Here is a 21,535-nt window from a genome sequence, read left to right as displayed (position 1 = left end):
GAAGTCTTGGAAACCATCACTCTAACTTGGTTTGGTTAGTTCTTTAAGTGCTCAGAGGCCCAGGGGATTTGAACTTATGTAAATATTTTATAATTGTTTTTTTCTGTATTCCAAACTGCAATTCTACCCCCTTGTTAAAACCCATTGTTTTAAGCATCTGCTCACAATTAACTGGGTTAGGAGAAGGGGAGGGAAAAGAGGAAACTTTGGCATTCCCCCCACCCTACATCTGTGATCCAGCTCTTTCCAGGCTATCTCTACCCCATCAAGATAGAGTTTGAGGTCAGCACATTGGCCACCTCACTTTGGGTTTCCAGAACCCCAGTTTGCTGACAGGACTAGGCCCCAAGGGAATCCATCTGTGCACACAGGCATGAGTGGATGTTGTTGAAATTTCAGGCATTACGAGACAGAACAGACTTTCCAAATATTGTTTACCTCCCCCTCAAGAAGATTTACTTGAACAAAGGGAAAGAAGCTTTCCCAAAGCTAAGTTGAACAACAAGGACTTTGTTTCTTTCTGGTCTGTGCAGTTTGGCCTATGAAAGCAGCTCAGCATCGCTGTCTTCAGAGCCCATAAACCACAGTGAACTGTTTAAAGCTGCAACAATCCAAAGAGGCTCCTAATGAGAAACCGATGGTGATCTCTAGTCTAAATTGCTAACAGAAGCTAGCACTAAACTGCATGATATAACCCCCTTCTTCTCCCCCTCTGCCTCTGTACCTCCAAAAGTGCGGCCTCTCAGGAGGCAACAGAATGGACAAGCCATCTTCTATCAGAACATAGGGATCCATGTAGCAGAGACTGGGAGCAAGGCCTGGATAACTGATCAGCAAAAGCCTGGGAGTTTTTAAAGGAAAGCCAACATGAACAAATGACCCCAATGGGATTCTGCCAGCGGCCTGGTCAGAGGAATTTAGGATGGCTGTAACTGGCAAAGGGTTGATCTGCACACCTGGCCACATCTCACATCAAGAAATTATGACTGTCAGAAAGACAGGGAGAGAAAGGAGACCCTGCCTCCTCATTGATGCAGTATTCACCAAAGGGATGCCCTCAGTTCGACACAGAGAAAGACCTTGGAGGAAGACTTCAACCCAGCTGGCTCCTCAAGGGGAGCCAGCATGAAGACTCATGCTTGATCCAGCATGGAGATTGAGAGCTCAGGCCCCCTCTACATGTGCAGGTAAAGGCATGATGGGATCTGATGCACAATTAACACAATTGTGCCTCCTGCTATGCCATACATGCATGGCAGGAGGCATGATTGTGGGATTGTGCATTAGATCTCTTCATGCCATATTTCCAGTGCAGGGGGGTGTGTGATCCCAGGTTCCCCCTTTGCATTAGCAAGAAGCAGGTTCCCGCAGCTGGAAGCCCTATGCACCCCAGGTAAGGGGCTCCTAGCCATGATCCCTAGGATCTGGGGTGTGTGAAACCTGTGGATCTTGGGAATCATGACTACCATGATCCCTAAGGCACAGCGCACTTCACGGTGGACATGGTGCACCCCTGCAGTTGGGAACCCTGTCAGCTGATGGGACTTCCAGCTGCAGGTGAGACCCTGCTACACATGCAAAATAAACCTTGATAGCAACCAGCTTTAAAGTTAGTACACATTTTTGAGGTCTAAATTTATAACTGGTTGGAGCTTTTTAAAATAGAATAGCTACTTTGCGCATGTAACTGGTCCCCAGTTAATTGTGCAATACCTGTAAGGCGTAGAGAGGGGCCATAGTGACACTGGTGTGAACTAGCCTATAGCCGTACTCCTCTGCATTTATGCTGCTGTAGGAGGGTGGAATGGGGCCAGTGGCTCAGAAAGCTAAATACAGAATGGAAAATGCACCTGGGCAAACAGAGGAGCAGGAGCAAAAGCAGGCAGGACAAAGAGTTCTCTTTAGGCTGGCCTGGCCATATGCTATTTGTCAAACTTCCAGCTGTGCTGGCTGTTGGCCTGAGCCAGTCATCATGTTTTGGTTCACAACAGACCCACACTGGTACTTTTCATGGGAGAATCACAGCTTCTAGGCAAAGGTGAAGTTTAAAGGGGAACTAGCAGGCCCTGTCCCACTGGGAGTAAGGAAGCCAAGTTTTATGGGAGACATCCTCAAGCCCCAAGAAGATGCAACTTGTCTTCATACTGGGGTTTCTAGTGAGCAGCGAATAATGGTTGAGACCCAAAAAGGATGGTTCTAAGTCTACATCCCCAAACAGGAATAACACTAGAGCTCAGCTAGACAGTGAAAACTTCACCTGAAATAAAAGATGATGGCCTGCTGCTGGGAATGGACCAAGATGGAAAAAGAAGTCCAAGCTCTGTTGCACCTTTTCCTACTGGCTGCTATTTTTAATTCTCTCAGCAGCTTTTTACCTTTGAGTACTAGGTCTGAGGCCCCCCTGTCCATGTAAGATGTCACCACTCATGAAAATAGCACTGCTTAGCCTTCCTAGTCCAACATAGGGCAGAAAGCACAGTGAATCTCAGGGGGAAAGAGCCCTCATCTCACTTGGCCTTTCCAAACCTGGAAGCTTGCAAACTAGAGTCCAGTCACTTGGAGCATCTCTAAGGAGAGCCAGCCAGCAAGAAGGCAAGCAGCTGGAAATTCAGCAACTCACCAGAATCCCAAAACTGCAGCTAGCTCCTACCTGGATGCTGGGTGGACCCAGAACACAAGGTACCTGAGCCTGAAAGAGCCAGATTCAATCATGTAGCTAATGTTAATGAAGAGAAACTACCACCAACCCCAGAACTTACTAGGTAAGCAGGAGCCTTCTCACTGGCAGTGCAGACAGCTCAGGGCCATATTGGGACTTAGCTCTCTGTAGTAGAGCTCAGGGGAGCATGCTGTCCAGCTGGTACTTAAATATCCACTTGCACCTGTTATTCCTCAGTTAGGAATCCTGGGATGGGTCTCCCACCCACAATTAAGCAAATGCTAGGAGTGATCACAGCCATCAGTGGCAGCTGCCCATGCTGGCATTAGGTCTACTTGAAGCACATGCATGAAGTGGAGACAGGTGGACTTAGCTTTTTTGCCTCTGCTTTCTTATGTCTGCATTCTACACACATCTGACTTGGACTCAGCTGAGCAAGTCCACAGGGGGCTGGCCATGATCTTGGCTCTGGTAGCTATTTTTTTTATCATTATTTTCTCTCTCACTTTCACAAGAAAATTTTAGTAGTTACGGGTCAGCAGACAGCAGAGATCAAAGCCTATGGGGTAGTCCCAGAACAGGTGTGAGGCAGGGAAACTTCCCCACACAGCACCTGCACTGCTTATCAATGGACCTCTCTCTGTGCTTGAGTAAGAGAACTGTTGCTGGGGTGCTGGGTGACAGCAGGAGGGTAGAATGGGTTTTGTTCTTCCATGCACAGTACTGCGGTGAAGCTCTGACCCCTCTAGGATATTCTTTGGAGCCCTGAAGCATCTAACCTGATGTCCACATTTGGTAGTGGAAACAACAGTTCTTGAGTAGTTTTCTGCTGGAAAAGAAGCTATATCATGTCTGTTGTAAACCTTGTGGCTTCCTACCCAAGCTGGATACAAACAGTTTTCTATGGCCTTAGTTCAGCTGGACCTGAGCTGGAACCTGTATCCCATGGATGTAACTAACATTTGTAAAATGCCTTTGGGCTGTCTTGCATATGGACCTGGGGGCGCTGCTCAAGCACCAGAAGCTCAAGTTATCACAAGCAAGGGTTTGTTGCACTGCTTTGTATTGTAGCAGACATGTATTGGTCAGATCTTCTGCTGAGACAATTCCTCATTCTCTTTGGCTGATTCAATCTCTGGCTTTCTTCACTGAGTCTGCCAGCAAGGGACCCCAGTAGAGCTGAGTATGTTTCTAGTTCTCCATCGTGGGCACCAGTGAAGGGATTGGGACTCACTGTACAATTTTGCAAACCCACTGGGGAGCTGCCAACTGGAAATGTCATCCAGATGCTATATTTCTAAGTCCAAGAATGGCTTCTGGTGCCCAGAAGGTTAGGTGCTCCATGATCCATAACCTGACCCCCCATGAAGCTTCCAGTAACCCCTCACCATATTTTGTGACAGAATTGCCTTCTCTGCACCTCAGTGAAAGTGGAGTAATGGGCAATTCATCTCCTGCCCAAACAAAGGGACACGAGTGGCAGGTGATCGGGACCCAGCCTGGGTCACTGAACAGCCAAGTTCCACCTGGTTTTTTTGCAGTAAAGCCATTTTGATTGAGTGGCCATTGGGTCCTTGCAGGGGGATACCACATGCAGATTGGTGGATGGCATTCAGGACAGCTGTCATTGGCTAAGGGATATTTTGCACAATACGCCCCTTTCGCTCCTGATGATTATAATTTCAGAAGGAGGCAGAGGGTGAGGAAGAGGTGGGGAAGAAGACAGTTCCCTTGATCTCTTTGGTAAGGCAACCCTGGAAAGGAATCCCAGAGAAACAGCTTCAGAGACTTTGGAGGAAAAGGAATGTTTCAGCATTGGCTCCATGCATGCAGCAAGCGTCCTGGAAGAATGTGGATGACCATCATCCTGAGCTGCTTGCTCCATATCACGAGCACTTCAACCAAACTGTGAGTGATGCTAAAACTCCATTTCAGTAACATCCATCCAGGGAACAACTTAAATAGATGGACCATTGTTTTGTCCAGTGTGGTATCGCATGTGCTGCTGTATCAGATTAAATCAGATCAGACCACTGGCCCACTGAATTTGGTATTTCACTTTCCATATTAGACTAGCTCACTTGTCTTGCACATCTAGATTGTGATGATAGAGGTTGTAGTCTGGAGATGCTCTTTTACTTATACTATAGAAGTTGGGAATGGGAGGGATGGTCCTTCAGTTAAACTAGTTAGGAGTTAAGTCAGTGAGAGATGGACCCAGAGTCTTCAGATGTTGCATACAGTTCCATAAATTAAAGCATGTTGTTCTTTTCATTCACTGTATGTCTGTGTTTAAAGTGGTATAAACTGCGGGATTATAAAAAGGAACTTGAAAGAATTTGAGTTCCAAACTGAAATAGAAGTTGGAAAATGAAGGCAAGTGGCACAACTTGGGCACCTGGAAGGACAAGGGCCACCATAAGTGACCTGACTGCATAGGTGCATACTAAGGACAGGTAGCCATGGAAGTTTTGCAACCGCCACCTGCCCTTCTGCTGTCAGGCAACATAGCAGAGAACTGGAGGGCATTCAGAAAGAAGTTTGAGTGATACGTAGCAGTCACAGAGGCAAAAGAGAAAAATGGCAAGTCAGATCCTTAGTCTTGTTGCATATTGTGGAGGAAGAAGTCCTGGCTGTTTATAATACCTTCAACTTTGAAAAAGAATGAAATGAAGCAAAATTCCATCCAAATTTGAAGAGTACTGCATGCAAAAAGTAATGAGATCCTTGGAAGATACAGATTTCTTATGTGCAAACAAACAGCAGAACAAAGTATGAACTGTTACTGGGCTAAAGAGACTTAGTAAAAACCATGCTTTTGGGAACTTGACAGAATCTCAGATTAGAGATGGGATTATTTGTGGAATTGCAGACACTGCTTTGTGAGAAAAAATACTGGATGAGGGAGGCTTGTCCGTAGAAAAGATTCAGGGGAGCAGAAACTGTGAAATGCCAGGCTGCAAAGTTGAATGCACCAAAAAGACAGTAGGCATGAAAACATGTGAAAACACATGGCCAGAATTTTCCAGTAGCAAGAAACCATCTCAGAAGTATGGCCTCTGATGAAGTGAGCCCCAGTTTACGAAAGCTTGTGCTATATCTATACGTTGGTGTGTGTGTACACACACACACACACACACACACACACACACACACACACACGTTAGTCTGTAAGGTCCAAATTTACCATGCCTTCTATTTGACTTCAGACTAACTTGGATAACTACATCTCTAAGCCACTTCACAGAGTGGAATTTTCTATTGGCAAGAAGAATGCAAAGGGAGAAAGAGGTTATAGGCTGTGTAGCAGGTGTGATAAGTAACATGGTCCCAAATGTTGTGCTGCTTTTGGAAAGCTCTGTTTTAACTGTAACAAGAAGAATCATTTTGCTGAGTACTCCCAAACACAAAAAACTAAAGCACATGCAGCTAAGAGCATACCAGAAAAAAATTATATAAATATGGCTGAATCAAGCAAAATCCATGAGAGAAACTAAATTATGTCAGTGGAAATACAGGAGACCTTCACAAACGGTATACAAATGGATACATTTTAGAGATCCCCGTGGATGAGGAAATCCGTAAATACTGTACTGCCTTGTCTACATTGAAAACTTGTTTGGGTTTGTGGGGGATAATCCCTTGCTGCTTCATAGTCTACTGACGCCGCTTCGCCCATCAACTTCACATTATGTTGACTGTGCCTCTTTTTAAATTTTTTGAACCACCCCTTACTTGCGGAGCACAGTAACAAAATGTCATCATGCTGCACGGTGAGTGAACGTGGATTGGTGCAGTGCACTGTGAATATTCGAAACTGCAAATTGCAAATCCACGAATAGCGAGGTTTTCCTGTACAAGGAATGATGGCTTCTTTTAAGCTGGACACGAGCTCAAACTAATATTTTACCCAAGAATATAAAAAATTAAAATTGAAACCAAAAGTGAATCCAACAAACATCAGAATATCTGGCTATTCGTGAACAAATATCCCAGTGAAAGGGAAATACACTGCTAGAATTCGATATAAAAAAAAAGTATACGAACTCTTATTCTTTGGAAGGAGGTGATGCTCATTTTGGGTCTGGTAGCTTGTGAAAAACTGAATCTAGTTAAATGTATGTTTGCAGTACGTGAAGATGCAACATTCATGCCCCCTGATGATGATCTTGTCTGTCATAGCCCAAATCTGGACAGTTTTCTTAGATAGAAAGCAAGTGTTCCAGAGCACAAGAAACAACCATGTCCTTGTGGCAAGAAATGTACCTATGGACACAAATTCAGGTGCCCTCACACAGAAAGAGGAACTCAGCCTCAACTGTCTGTAGCTAATACATTTGGTGTTATGTGCAGAAGTGCAGCTGCCAAACATTCAAGTCAGTTGGATCCCAGTATAGGGATTCAAGTACATCAAGACTTGGAGGAGAAGCTTCCCATCAAAACAAATCAGAAACTGGATCAGTCGGAGAAGAAAATGAAGCCTGCAGAAAGACCAACAGAGGTTTGCTAAAAGAGCTGCAGAAAAGGGGGAACAGAAAAGTGACAAGTAAAGACTCACTCCAGAGTGACAAGCTCCTAACCTGTCCTCTGTAGATGGGTGTTAATTCATTTTTGTATTAAGTGAGTTTTGTACGTTTTGTTAAAAGGGAAGATGTGGTGATAGAGGTTGTAGTTTGGAGACGCTCTCTTACTTATACTATGGAGATTGGGAATTGGAAGATGGTTCCTCAGTTAAGCTAGTTAAGAGTTAAGTTAGTGAGAGACAAACCCAGGGTCTGCAGATGTTGCAAACAGCTCCATGAATCATCTAGGCAATGGAATAATCAATCCCTTTTGAGGAACCCCCATTGCTTTTGGCAAAACATCATTATTTTATTTTGATGTCCATTTCACCATTGTGAAGGGACAGTGCTTCGTTTTGTCATTTTGTTTAGTTTCAAAGCACAGTCCCGTTTCATTTCATCGAAACTATTTCGCTGTTTTGACTAGTTTTTTTTTTTTATGTTTTGCCCATGGGCTATAATGGGGAATCATGAAAATGCCTAAAATGTTGTCATTTCTTGCCTTATTCAGATGCAAATTGCTGGGTTGGTAGCCCCTTCTGAGGGCATGAAGCCTGCCAAGTTTCAAGGAGATAGGTGCAGAGTTTTTCTCAGAATCTCAAAAATCACCTCAAAATCTTGAAAGCAAAATTTGCCAGCAGTGGCAGCCTCCTGTCATCCAGCATGCAGAGCTGGGGGTTTGCACCCCCGGGAGGGGTGTGGGGCTGTGCTGGACTCCTTCTGGGGGTGTGGGCCCTCAGATTTGTGCTGGATGACAGGAGGCTGCCGCCTGGGACTGGCACTGGGGGCAGCCTGCCCCAGTGCTGGAGAAGACAGATGCTGCTGCCGGCCACAGGCGGCAGCAGCAGCTTCCTGTCATCTGGGCACAAATCTGGGGGCCTGCACCCCTGGGAGGCCTGCAGGGCTGTGCTGGACTCCTCCTGGGGGTGCGGACCCCTGGATCTGCGCCCTGGATGAGAGGGGGCTGACCTGTCATCTGGGACCAGAGCTGGGTATGGGCTGAGCCCAGCATCAGAGAAAATTGCTGCTGCCACCTTTCCCAGGCAGCAGTGAGACCCTCCCCTCATCCTGCATGCAGGCCAGGGGGTTTGCAATCTTGTCTGTTGCTGGGTGCATCCCATGCCCAGTGCCAGTCCCAGGTTGGAGAGGCAGCAACCAGGGTGCAGCTCTGGGGCTGGCACCCCTGGGAAGGCTGCCAGGCTGTGCCAGACCCCCATCCCTGGGGGTGTGGGCCCCTGGATCTGTGCCAGATGACAGGAGGCTGCTGCTGCCACCTGGGACTGGTGCTGGGCACAGCCCATGCCCAGCACTGGGCTCCATGGAGCTCAGCCCAGCAGCAGGAGGTGGAGCACAGCCCTGGCTCTGTTCTCCTCTCGCCATCCGGCTGCGCTCTGATCGGCTCCACCAGCCCTGTGGAGCTTAGCCTGGCAGTGGGAGGTGAATAGAGCTGGCGCTGCACTCCAATTGGCTCTGCCAGCCCCACTGAGTGCATCCCAGGGGCGGGAGGTGGATCCCTGGGCTGAGCTACATGGGGCTGCGGACCTGCTTGGAGCGCAGTCCTGGCTCTTCCCTGCCTCCTGCCACAGGGCTGCTTCAAAACTCAAAATGTTTAGAAACTTTTGAAGTGTTTCAAGTTGCCCTCATTTTGTTTTGAAGCTGTTTCGATGTTTTTTGTTTCATTTAGATTTCACTATTTTAAGCTTGAAACATGTCAAAACAGCTTCAAAACGAAACGCTTGGCGAAATTTTGCACAGCCCTACTTAATGATATGTCATAACGCAGCCTCATGGAACTGCCTTATCTTGGGGTGCTGGGAATGTGAAGGTAAGAAGGTGCTTTCCAATTGCTGAGTCCAAATCTTCATGTTCTCCTCTACTGTCTCCTCCTTATTGCAGACATTACGTGGCAGTAGTCCCTGCTGATCTCCACTATCCATCAGTCCAAGTTGCCTGCCTGCATATCACCTGCAATGAGGAGAAGATCTATGCAATGCTGTCTATAGAGCAGTCTGAAGGATACAATGTCTTGGTGCACAGTGAGATTCAGGAGAAACGAAGCTTTGTGTGTAGCAAGTTCCAGGTGAGTTTCCCATAGCTACAGCCCTTGTGCCTCTTCCACCATTTTCATTTCTTTGTGGACACTAGCCCCGATAAAAGGTATTAGTCTGACCGCTCTTTACATCACTGCCCTGTAGTTCTCCCTTGGTCAGGTACAGCATGAACAGGTTTCGCCTGCTCACCAGCCTCACCAGACTTCCTCCACCCTGTCTGAGAAGAACGTACTGCAGGGAGAAGTATGTCAGCTTATCGTCCGTGGCCCCAGTCCTTCCTCAGTGTCTTTACTGAAGTAGACAATGAAGAAGCCAGTTAAGAAAGCTGGGCTTTAAAAACATTTTTTTTTTTTTGCTGAAAAATGAAGTTTTGGAGTTGCAGAAAATTTCTGTGAATGGGGCTAGAAACTCAGAGAAGCTCCAGCCATTTTTTAAAATGCCAAGTGAACTACTCTGACGTTTCCAAACCTTTCAATGTTGGGATTAGTTCGACAGACGGACCCAGTTCCAATCATGAGGTCATGACACCAGAAGCAGCTCCTCTTACACACTATAGCCTAGGGTTTATGGTGCTCCCAGTGAGGAAAGATGACTCAAATTCAAACTCCCTTTCACTCTAACTGGAACAGGGACTTGAACTGAATTTGATGTCCCACCTGCCTGGAGACTGCCCTCCCCACTGAAGCAGGGTATTCTGGGCTGGGCCTCTCTCAGGTCCTTCTGATAAAGCTGTTTGTATAAAATACTTAAATATTAATTGGACCAAGCTTTGAAACCCAGGGGCACGTCCAGACAGGCACAGCCATGTGGTGCTGCAAACACATCTGCAGTGCCACAAACCGCACAGTCAGGTGTTCTCTGTGCTGCATGGGCACACTGCTTATGTGTGCGCTGCTCCTTTTTTTTTCCCTCGCAGGTTTTTTTGACCCCTGGATATCCGGGGGTCAAAAAACCTGCAGGAAAGAAAAAAAGAGTAGCATGTACACAGGCAGTGGGCTCCCCTGAAAAGCAGAGGTGGCCCACCCAGAGCTGCAGTGCAGCTGCCAGCCAGGCTCTGCCCAGCAGGATTGCTGCTGCTGCAATCCCAGAGGCCCCCAGAATCCCAGGTAAGGCTGCTGGGGCCAGCACAATTCTGGCTCCAGCCTCCCTACTGGCCCTGGGTTAACTTGCCACATGCCAAAGTGTGCATGACACGGGCATTCCCTAGGGACAAGTAGCAGTGGCACAAGGTGCGCCACTGCTACTTGGCCCAAGGAACCAAATGTCTGTGGTTGTCTGGATACAGCCCAGGAGTCCCTTCAACTGGATGAATGCCCCAACTGTTGGATGATAGTCATTCTTTCTCTTGCTCTCACACTATGAGCCAACAAGTATTTCATTAGTTCTGCAAAGTGGAATAGCTTCAACAAGACAGTCTGAGAAAATTCTGTTCCTGAATAGCTCATAGCCCAGTGATTAGGGAAGTCTAGTACAAGGAAGGCTCAAATTCAAGTCTCTGTTCTCAACCACCCAGTTCAGCCTCTGCAAGAGAAGGCTGAGAGGAGATCTTGTGGCTGCCTACACATTCATTAGGGGGATGCAACAAGGGATCAGAGATGCTCTGTTCATCAGGGCTCCTCTTGGGGTAACAAGGAACAATGGTTACAAACTGACAAACAGCAAGCAGAGTTAGGTTAGACATCAGGAAAAACTTCACAGTAAGGGTAGCCAAAATCTGGAATGGGCTTCCAAGGGAGGTGGCGCTGTCCCCTACCTTGGGAGTCTCTAAGAGAAGGCTGGATAGGCATCAGGCTGGGGTCATCTGACCCCAGCACTCTTTCCTGCCCAGGCAGGGGGTCAGACTCAATGATCTGTTGAGGTCCCTTTTGACCCTAGCTTCTATGGATCTATGAACCTTTGTCTCCCAGAGCCCAGGTCAACGCTCTAACCTAGAGCTATGAAACACAACTATGGCACCAACAACCCCTTCAGAGGTTAGCCTTTCATTTACAGATTTCCTTTGTTTTTGTTAAGATGTCCAGAATCAAAACAAAATACATTACTTTACACAAAAGAGAGAGAGAAGAAAAGAAACACATTCATTTCTGGTGAAATGATCAGGCTTTGTTTTGTTTTTTTGGGTGGCTGGTTTGAAAATGTATTTTTTTTTATGCAGCTCTACTAATTAATGCCAGGTAGCACTGAAAGTGTGTGTGATGTGGGTGCCAGATCCTCTGAGAATTGTACTGTGATGGAGTAATGGAATAACATAAAAATAGGTCTGGAAAGGACCTTGGGGATTCATCTAGTCCAACACCCTGCTCCAGGCAGGTTCATCCCTATCTATACCATGTTACACATGAGTTTGCCTAACCTAGTCTTAATTTTTTTTAGAACAACTCTCATGGATAACTACCAGGCACAATTACAGAATCATCAAAAACACCCTTTAATTTGCCAGAGGTAAAGCAGGGGGGTGAGGGCACTGTCAGTGTCTTGCCACTGTAAGGACAGGCATGAGAATTAAAATATGCTCAAAAGAGACATTCCCAAGGGGAAGAAACACAGCAGCAGCTCAGTTTATGCAAAGGGCAACAAAAATTATCCTGATGGGAACATGTGTGTTGGTTTCTATAAACTACAAAGGACACCCTCAGGGCTAGTTACTACATGCAGAGAATCTTTACAGTACTCTGGGGTGAAAGGAATTTGCTTTCCACCAGAAAAGAGCCAGCACTTACTTGTGCTTTCTTTATTGAGGCTGCTGGATATGGACAAATTCTGTCATTTTGGCTTTCTCCTTCCAGACTGACTAACACAACCCGAGCTCTCTGATGTCAGCATGTGGAGGCAGTTAGACCTACCCCTATGCCTCCGTCAGCTTTATGGTTTCTTACGGATCTGGCTCCCTCAACCTCCCATATGGAGGAATATGAGGATGTCACTGGTCTCTTCCTGGCAAGCAGTCAAAGGGGTAAAATCCCTGGCTTGTGGGCTCCCATGTGACATAGTGTGGAACTAGTTAAATCTGAGTGTGGAGAGAGGGAGGGTGTCACTCTAGGCTAGGGGGTTATTTTCCCCCTGTTCTTCTCACTTCTTCCCACAGAGTTAAGGGGAAGTGGGGAGACTGTTCATGTGCTCTCTTTCTCTCTCTACCTATACATAGGTTTCACCTCCAGCTGGAGGCACAGAGGAGGTTGCTACCATCAAATTGTTCATCACTGGCCGCAGGATCGGTATTGCTGAGGAAAAGAAGGTCCTGATCCGTAGGGTTGGCACCGGCACCTTCATCCAGACGGACAAACCCATTTATAAGCCAGGACAGACAGGTGGCTCCCATCTGCCTTGTTCTGTACACATGCTGGGACAGATCCTCTTGGGAAAGAAGGCAGAGGCAGCCTTCTGCCACCTCTCCACTCTTTTTCTAACCTCTTGGAGCCATGCCAACCTTTAGTATAAATAAGAGCTATCTCAAAGCGGTGATCATTTTTGTGCTGGCTTAAAGAGCCCCTTGGAGCCATGTCAATCTTCTAGCTCCTTGGAGCTATGTCAACCTTCAGTATAAATAAGAACTGACTTGAGATGGTGACCATTTGTGCTGGTTTAAAGAGCCCACTTAGGGTCATTGTACTAGTTTAGGAAACTCAGGGCATGTTGTGCTCTGTGTCCTTTCCCAGCCCTCCAACACTCCCAGCCTGCCACTACCCTACCAGCCACGGTGACTTTACCTCACCTGAGAGTCTCCTGACATTATTACTCTGTTTTGTAGGCCCAGAAATGCCACAAAAGTAATACCCCTCTATATAATATATACCATCTACTTTATATGTGATCCTACCACCCTCTGTTGAGTATGGAGAGGACTGCTCAGCTATATGTCACAGGCCCTTTTGTTTAGTTGGACAGGCCGGGGCTTTCAGTGCAGGAGGATCTAAGTTTCACCACAGCTGCTGCTGTAAAGATCTTAATAGCTTCAGTGTATAGCTGTGTCATGGCTGGGCAAATCCAGACAGCTTTTGGCTGATGAATGTCCTTGGGATGAAGGTGTGAATATCTACGTATGTATTTATATAACACTTCGTGTGATAGACTCACATCTTCATACTCTGAGCATATGTGGGGACAGGAGTAGGCAAGATCTGAAAGAGTAGGGAGGCTGTGGGGCAGGACTGAGGACTATCAGAGTTGTGTGGGGAGACCAGCTCTGGTATAGCAGCAGGGTGGGATTGAGAGCTGATACATTCCTTGAACTTTTAATTAATCTTTATGTTTATTTTTCTCTTGCAGTGAAATTTCGTATTGTCACCATGAACGAGGACTTCATTGCACTCAACAACTCGGTAAGTCAAGTCTGAGGGGTTGTGGAAGAGCCTCCTTTTGGTTCACATCCCAACCCTATACTTTTGCCAAGCCTGTCCAAGCTTCTATGCTTTCTTATCCCCCCAATTCATGCATGGACTTGGCCTGTCAACTGTCTGAAGGGGTGCAGAAAGAAATGACAATTTTTGCATGATCTTGCCCCTAAAAGCACTCTACAGCCGTGGCATAACACACAAGCATGGCTGCAGAGCACTTTTAAAATGGCCAATCATATGAAAAGGTACCATTAAATCATTTAAATCAGGTAGCAAATGAAGGCACTCTATATTAGAGTGCCTTAGGGAATTTGTATACAGTTCCCTACTAGGGTTATGCAGGAAGGGGATGGGGCGCAGATGGACAGTGATCGGTGGGGGGGATATCCCAAGCAGGACCCTCTCCAGCAGGAGAGGGTTCCTAGTGACCCATGGCACCAGCAGGGAGGGGCACAGTCCCCAAAATGCCTTCACACTGCCACCCCACATTGGGGTATGAATCCTGGCTGGCTCTTTGCAGCTGGACAGCAGGTGGGGAAGGGGGAGCACTGGGCAAGGATTGGGCTGGCTGGTTTCCACAGTAGGCTACAGTGCCCCCTGCCTCCTGGCCTTGGCCAGTGCATAGAGGCACTCAGCCACCACCAGACTCTGGATATCTGTTAGCTTCAATAACTTGTGTAAAGGGCAAAAAGTCACAGTGTGATTGAAGTGTCCTTCTGTAAGTTCTGTAAATACCTTAGAAGAGTAACTCCCAGAATAACATTTGATAACCCACTGTTAAAAGCAGATGGCAGTGAGGTCCAAACACCAAGTGCAATGCTCTGCCTATACTACGGAGGGAGCTATCCACCAGCATAAGATGACCACCCATCAACACGAGTTGGCTGCCCACCAGCACAAGTTGGCCATCTATCAGCATCAGATAGCTGTCCATGAGTGCAAGCACTGTACATGCTTAGCCTTTATTGAGTATATATTAGTTCCCTCTACTGGCTGCATTGCTGCAGCTGCTGCTTTTCGGAACCGGGTTTGTGGGAGTGCACCACTGTGTCCTGTTAAATGTACTGAGAGGACAGGTCTGCTTCCTGGAGGAATCTACCCTAGTGTTATATGGGAAGAGGACTCTCTTAAGCTAGTACTTTTCTGGGAGTCTTCTATGAGATCAGCATTGTGTAGCAGGCTGGGCCAATGTCAAACAAGGACACAGCTCCCTCAGCCTGGGACGCTTAAAGAATAATGCATTTATAAATGTAGTGTTGCCAGTTCCTGAAAGTGGGGACCTACCAGAAAGATCTTAAAAATTGCTAAATTTCACGAGCTGGACCTTAAGCAAAAAATTGATCATTAGATCAAGTATTGCACATAGTAAACTGCCCATACTTGTGCCAAATTTTATTCCACCTATTAGGTGCGTAAGTGGACTCAGGTGCCTACGTGTGATTCTATTCTACCCTATTCATGTCCTGTCAATCTATTAATGCATCGGGTTTTTTTGTTTTGTTTTGTGGTTTTTTTTGTAACACTGCAATCTGACCCTTAAGATTGAGTCACAAGAAGCAGTGAGGAAAAGGAGGACCCACCCACCTTTTGTATTGCAGTTTTTCATGGATTTGAGCTGCGTGGAATAGGATTGCATTTAGGTGCATAAGTCCAATCATGAGCACACGAGGTGGAATAGAATCAGTCCCTGGGCAGAATTCTATCCCACCTAATGGATAACTAAAGAGCAGCTGATGACCAATTCTGAGTCTCCTGACTATTGTGTAGGAACAAGTCTATTACCCATTCTGGGCGTGTAAATACTCCCATTATAGTAAAAGGGAGATCATATGGTCATAGAAAAGTAGGGCTGGAAGGGATTTCATAAGGTCACCTAGTTCAGCCCCAAGCTTAAAGCAAGATCATCCCTGATCATCCCACCCAAATGTCTGTCTAACCTGCTCTTGAAAACTTCCAAGGATGGCGACTGCGCAACTTCTCTAGGTAGCCTGTTCCAGTGTGTGATCACCCTCATAGTCAGAAAGTTCTTCCTAATCTAAAACATAACTTTCTCCTGCTGAAGCTTGAGGCTAAATTACCTTGTGATGTCCCTTCCTAACCTACTTTCCTATGATCCTATGTAGATGGGTCCTAGCCCTGCCTCCTACATTCATGGTGAAAGCTCATCCCTATCCTCTTGGTAATCACTGTTCAGGTATTTGAAGACTGTTACCAAATTCTTTTTCAGTCTGCTCTTCTCTAGACTAAATAACCTGAGTTCTTTCAACCTTTCTTCATAAGTCTGCTTCCCAGGCCCTTAATCATTTTTGTTGCTCTGTGCTGGACTCCTCCCAAACTGTCCACATCCTTCTTGAAGGGATGGGCCCAAAACTGGACCCGGTACTCCAGGTGAGGCCATACCAGTGTTGAATAGAGTAGAATGATCACTTCCCTTGATTTGCAAGTGACATTACTATTAATACAACCCAGGATGCTGTTGCCTTCTTTTTTTTAGCAACAAGAGCACACTGGTGGCTCATATTCAGGTCATGTTGTACTGTAACCCCTGGGTCCTTCTCTGCTGTATTTCAGTTGAGCCAGTCATTCCCCATTCTGTATTTGTGCATACAATTATTTTTGTCTCAAGTGAAAGACTTTGCACTTGTCTTTGGTAAATATTATCAGATTGACTGCAGATTATTTTTCCAGTTTATCCAGGTTGTTCTGGAGATTAGCTCTACCCTTCATTTTGTTTGCAACTCCACCCAATTTGGTGTCACCCACAAATTTGCTAAGTGCATGCTCAATCCCATCATCCAGATAGTTAATGAAGTTATTAAACAATATTGGCCCTGGGACGGACCCCTAGAGAACCCCTCTTGATACCTCCTCCCATCTTGACATTGAGCCATTGAGCACAATGAGCCAACCAGTTATGTATCCATGTCGCAGTACCTCAGTCTAGTCTGTATTTTCTTAGTTTGTTAACAAGAATGTTGTGGGGATGTCTATGCGAAGGTCTTCAGAGAGTGATCCTTTTCATATAATTGGGGAAATTTTGTGTCCAGAGGGAGAAATGAAATCACTCCCACACTTGAGTCCAGTAGCTCAGAGTCTGTCACAAGCTGTAGTTTGGTTTTCCACAAGGAGAAATAGAGCTGTGCCCATTATGCTTCTTATATTTTGTTCAGGCTGTTGACAGTATGCTTGTCTCTTCTAATGTTGCTGCCTCTTTTTTTTTCCCCCCAGTACCCATTTGTGTTCCTTCAGGTGAGTGTCACAGAAATTAGTACTGTGTCCCAGGTTACTAAAGTTTAGATGGGTTTTTTCAGGGTTTCCTTGTATCCTAGACGCTGGGCATGTCTACATGTGTATTAATGCACCGTAATTCTGGTATGTTAAGTTTATTGTGTCATAATTGGCAATATTGCGTGGTAGTGTCGGTGCACATCTTTTACATTATGCTAATGTGCAGTAGACAATTCTACTGTGCACACTAATGCAGCTTTTGCCATGACATAGTAATGCATAGTAGGATTAGTCTACTGTGCTTTTAATATCTCATGTAGATGGGCCCATTGTGAACCAAGTTCTGCTGTATGTTACACCAGTGTAAATATGAGTTAGATTTACTCCTCATGAAAAGGTTCTCCATTTGCAACTTTATCTCCATTCCTAGGGTAGAAGTGTTGCCAGCACTCCTACTCCCATCTGTGCTTCTAGGGGATGAACCTTGAAGTGGGGAAAGGACTGGGAGGCTGAAATATTAAATCACATACCAACTAAAGCACTGTTTTTAAAAACCCACCGCTTCAATTTAGGGCCCCCGTTTCATCTACACACACCATCAGAGACCAGTTTAGAACCCAATGAGTAATAGCATTAACCTTGAAATAGCTGTACATGATGAAGTTTGGATTATTTAAGAGGCTGTAATAACTGGCTTTTCCTCTCTCTTGTGGGTGTAGGACCCTAACAGCAACCGGATTGGCCAGTGGCTGGACGTGGTAGCTCAGGATGGCATTGCAGATTTATCTTTCCAGCTAGCTGCTGAGCCTCCCCTGGGGATGTATGTCATCAACGTAGCCAATGGGAAAGCATACAGCAGCTTCTCCGTAGAGGAATATGGTATAAATTGGAAATCTGTGGGGCAGATATGAGGCATGGGAAATCATATCTGGGAAGAGGAATCCCATTTCAATACAAGAAACTGATGGTAGATGGAGAATCACATCTGTCGAGGGAAAGTTGTCACTTTGGACAGAGAAAGGAGTCAAATTCATAATGGATATTGTTTAAGGAGGTGATTTTCTGGCTCCCTGGTTGGTTGGGTACAGTACAGTGGCTCTAATGGAGCAACACCAGCACTACAATCTGCTGACTCCTGAAATCTGACTGTAAGGGCATGAAGGTGGGAGTTTCTAAAGAGCTTAAGTGATGCAGAAGAAAGCATCCCATTGGCTTTCAATGGAGCACAAGCTTCTGCATCACTTAAATCCTTCTTAAAATTCCATTCTCAGTGCTTATTTCTACAGGAATTTGTAAACTCTACTTTCACCCTCTCTGGCTTTGTTTGTAGAATGTGCCCAGGGCTGGACTTTTGTTCTTCGGTCTTTCCAGAGCCATGTAGGAGTAATACTTCGTTAGCTGTGGGTAGCCTCTTTCCGTCATCACTCATCACAAACAACTGAGAGAGGTCAGGGAATTCTACAAGTTAATTCTGAGCCATCAGAGAATGGCAGGCTGAGCATAGACATCATCACTGGGGTAAACACCCAGGAAACAAACTGTCTTCCCTTAAAAAGAAGAAAATGAGACTTCCTACCCCCACTCAGCCAGGGTTTGTCTCCACCTCTATCCTCAGCAAGATGTACTTATTCCCTCTTGTCTCTCTGGGTTTCCCTTCCAGTGCTGCCAAAATTTGAAGTGATTTTTGAGAAGCCAATTCATATTTACATTTTGGATAAAACTTTCCCACTACAGGTGTGCGGCAGGTGAGGAGGCTTCCTTGGTGGGAGGGACACACTACTGCACTCTAGTCTGTGATGAGCAAAGTCCCCTGTATAACTTAGGGGAACCTCCAGGAAACATACAGATGTGGAAACATGGGATAGAAAGGGGGTCCTGAGGCTATGCAGTCCAGTCCCCAGTATCTGTAGGTAACCATTTGTCCAAAAGGATTGTCTATCCCAACCTCCCTCACACATCACAACCACAAAGTAACCTATGATGGACAAAACCCTAAAAAACTGGACATTGTGTCATAGGCAAAAACCAGGGGAAATGAGGGCATCACTAGTGCCTTGACACAACATGGCAGAGGATTTGTTAGGTTAAAAGGCACTCAGACTAGGAAGTGGACTTTACTCCAGATCTGGAAGTCAGTTCAAACATGAGTACATGAGCAAGACTGTCCAGTCAAGCACCCAAGACGTTTCTGAGTACTAAGAGATTGTCTCAGTTCAGGCCAGACCAGTTCCTACTTCTAGCTGTTGCCAATGTCTAGTGCTAGAGGAAGCTAAAAACAGAAGCCAGAAGCCAAATAATGGATGGAGGGGTGGGAGGAATGCCATTCTCTTGGTATGCCTTATACATTTCTTGTATCCATCCACACAGTGAATTCAATCTGTCAATGCACAGGAGCAGTTCCTCTATTTTGCAACTATCTGCCACTCCTACTCTTTCATGCAGATACACCTATGGGAAAGGTGTGCAAGGGGGGATGGAGGTAACCCTGTGCCGGAAGCGTTGGTCCCTGCCCAGCCCGGAGAAAGCAGACCTCTGTAAGAGCTATCTCAGCCAGGTAAGAGTCCCTTAGCAAGACAGGAGCCACAGTCCTATACAACAGAGCAAAGAAGCCACACTATTTGGGCCAAGGGGAAAGGGAGGCAATTGTAAGTGTTTTATTTTCAGTTGGTTTCTCTCCATGTTTAATCCCTAAGTTTGTTACTCACCCGCAACTAACATCTGCTTTTGTTTACTGTTGGTAAACTTGGATAGTTCCCTTTTCTTGTGTTCTATCCCTTTCTAGTTCTCTTTTCTTTTCCAAGTTTGACCCTTCCTTGTTTTCTATTATGTTTCCCCCTTGAATTGCTTTGAGTTCAACTGTGCACATTGAGCCAGATTATACGGGAAGAAAGTAAGTGAATTCAGGTGCCTAAGCGCCATCCTATTCTCCCCACTTGAGTCCCTGAAAACCAGTTAATGCAAAAGTGGGTGAGTCTGCCTTCTCCTCACCCCTTTTTTGATACATAATCTTAATGCTAAGATGATGGCATGTTACAAAAATAATGGATCAATGTATTTTCAGGGAGTCAAAGAGGATATAATAGACTCACAGTTGGGTGCCCAATAGGTGGAATAGACTCTGGCTTATTTTAACACCAGAAAGCCCCAAAAGCCATTTAATAGGGAAAGACCATGCCCTTTCAACAAGATGAATGTACCTAACATCAATGCCTCTTCTGCCCAAGCAACCTCCCCAAACAAGCCTACCATACTCTCAGGGCTGAGCTGTAAGGAGAGGTGCCATGGACTCTGTGAAGTTTGCTGTATGATTAAGGGCATACAGAAATTGCTCCAACCTTGTAGTGATGGTGCTAGCTCCAAGGTAGCTAGTGGGAACCTTCCTGGCCTGCTTAGAGCATGCACTTGCCTCGGGCACCTCTGGCTGTCAGCTAACCTACCACTGCGGTTTCCCCTTAGGACAGGGGTGGGCAAAATGCGGCCCGGGGGCTGGATGTGGCCCACCAAGCCATCCTAGCCGACCCACGGGGCCCCTAAAAAATTTAGAAAATTAATATTTATCTGCCCTGGGCTGCCTGTCATGTGACCCTTGATGGCTTGCCAAAACTCAGTAAGTGACCCTCTGCCCAAAATAATTGCCTGCCCCTTGCTTAAGCATTCCCATTTCTCTTATCCATCTGGTCCTCTCCCCCTTTGCCTCTAGGGAATCTGGGCCCATTTGTTTTTGTTTTCTCAACCGAGCTGCTCCTTTTGAGGGAAGATCATTATTGTTTTAAAAAAGCTCTGTCTGAAAAATTTTATCTGCTGTTTGGAAAGTGACACCCCAAGGTGATTAGAGCTGGGAGGGACTAAAGGAAACAAATAGTTGGTTGTTTCCTTTAGTTTTTCCATCTGTGCATCTAACTGGGCTTTGTGTTTGCCTGGTGGACCAGTCTTCCCTTTGTTCCAGGGGGTCTTTCACCCAGCAACAGAGAAACATTTAAAAAAATGTTAAATAGGCTTTGTAAAGACACACATGCATATACACATGTGCACATACACATATATACACACATATAGATATGAACTGATAGACATGCACACATTCACAAAGGCACACACACAAATGCACACACATGCACGTGCACACAGAAAGGACGAAGGAGGTAAAGAAGGGTTTTTGCTCTCCACATTCCTTTTACCACAGGAATCACCATCTCTGCCTCTGATGCTGAGATCTAGCCACTCCTGGCACCATGTTGTGCTGTGCCATGGTGCAGGCAGGAGACAGAAGCACATCACCATGTAGGCAGGGCGATATTGTCTGAGTGAGACTTAGATCATTAGCTCTTAAGGTGTCCTCTGATGCAGAGTGGTGAGCTCCAGCAAGAAGAGGCTATGTTCTGTTCCATGACATTTTTACCTCCTGCTGGTCACTCTCCTATTGTGCTGGGGTCTCATCTGGACTTTGCTCTCTCTTTTTTTCAGACAGATAAGATGGGCTGCTTCTCCACATCTGTCAATCTGGGCGACTTTCTCCAAGTTTCTCCCAACTTCAGGGACAGCATTGATGCAATGGTCACATTAAAGGAGATTGACACAGGTAACTCCAGTGGTGTCTTCAAAAGCATACTAAAAGCACTTCAAGGCATACCCAGGCATACTGGGAGCACTGTAGGCCACCTGTCCTTCTCTTACGAGCACTGAGACCCAGGCTCACAGAAG

The 21,535-nt window shown here is 46.0% G+C and overlaps 1 protein-coding gene across 1 annotated transcript in view; it reads left to right on the top strand.

Moving 5' to 3' along the window:
• Nucleotides 1–1,149: 1,149 nt before the first annotated feature.
• The window catches only part of LOC109315897 (alpha-2-macroglobulin-like protein 1), a 49,860-nt gene continuing 29,474 nt past the window's right edge, over nt 1,150–21,535 (top strand). Inside the window, exons 1-10 of the mRNA XM_019543859.1 lie at nt 1,150–1,187; nt 7,013–7,160; nt 9,005–9,301; nt 12,418–12,580; nt 13,539–13,591; nt 16,835–16,855; nt 17,554–17,713; nt 18,495–18,579; nt 19,277–19,388; nt 21,299–21,413. Of these exons, the coding sequence (XP_019399404.1) occupies nt 1,150–1,187; nt 7,013–7,160; nt 9,005–9,301; nt 12,418–12,580; nt 13,539–13,591; nt 16,835–16,855; nt 17,554–17,713; nt 18,495–18,579; nt 19,277–19,388; nt 21,299–21,413 (1,192 nt within the window). The remainder of the gene's footprint in view (nt 1,188–7,012; nt 7,161–9,004; nt 9,302–12,417; nt 12,581–13,538; nt 13,592–16,834; nt 16,856–17,553; nt 17,714–18,494; nt 18,580–19,276; nt 19,389–21,298; nt 21,414–21,535) is intronic.

The sequence above is a fragment of the Crocodylus porosus genome, unplaced genomic scaffold, assembly GCF_001723895.1.
Source record: "Crocodylus porosus isolate Cpor-Errol unplaced genomic scaffold, CroPor_comp1, whole genome shotgun sequence".
In the NCBI taxonomy this organism is placed as follows: domain Eukaryota; kingdom Metazoa; phylum Chordata; order Crocodylia; family Crocodylidae; genus Crocodylus; species Crocodylus porosus.
This window is presented reverse-complemented; position numbering and strand designations above follow the sequence as displayed.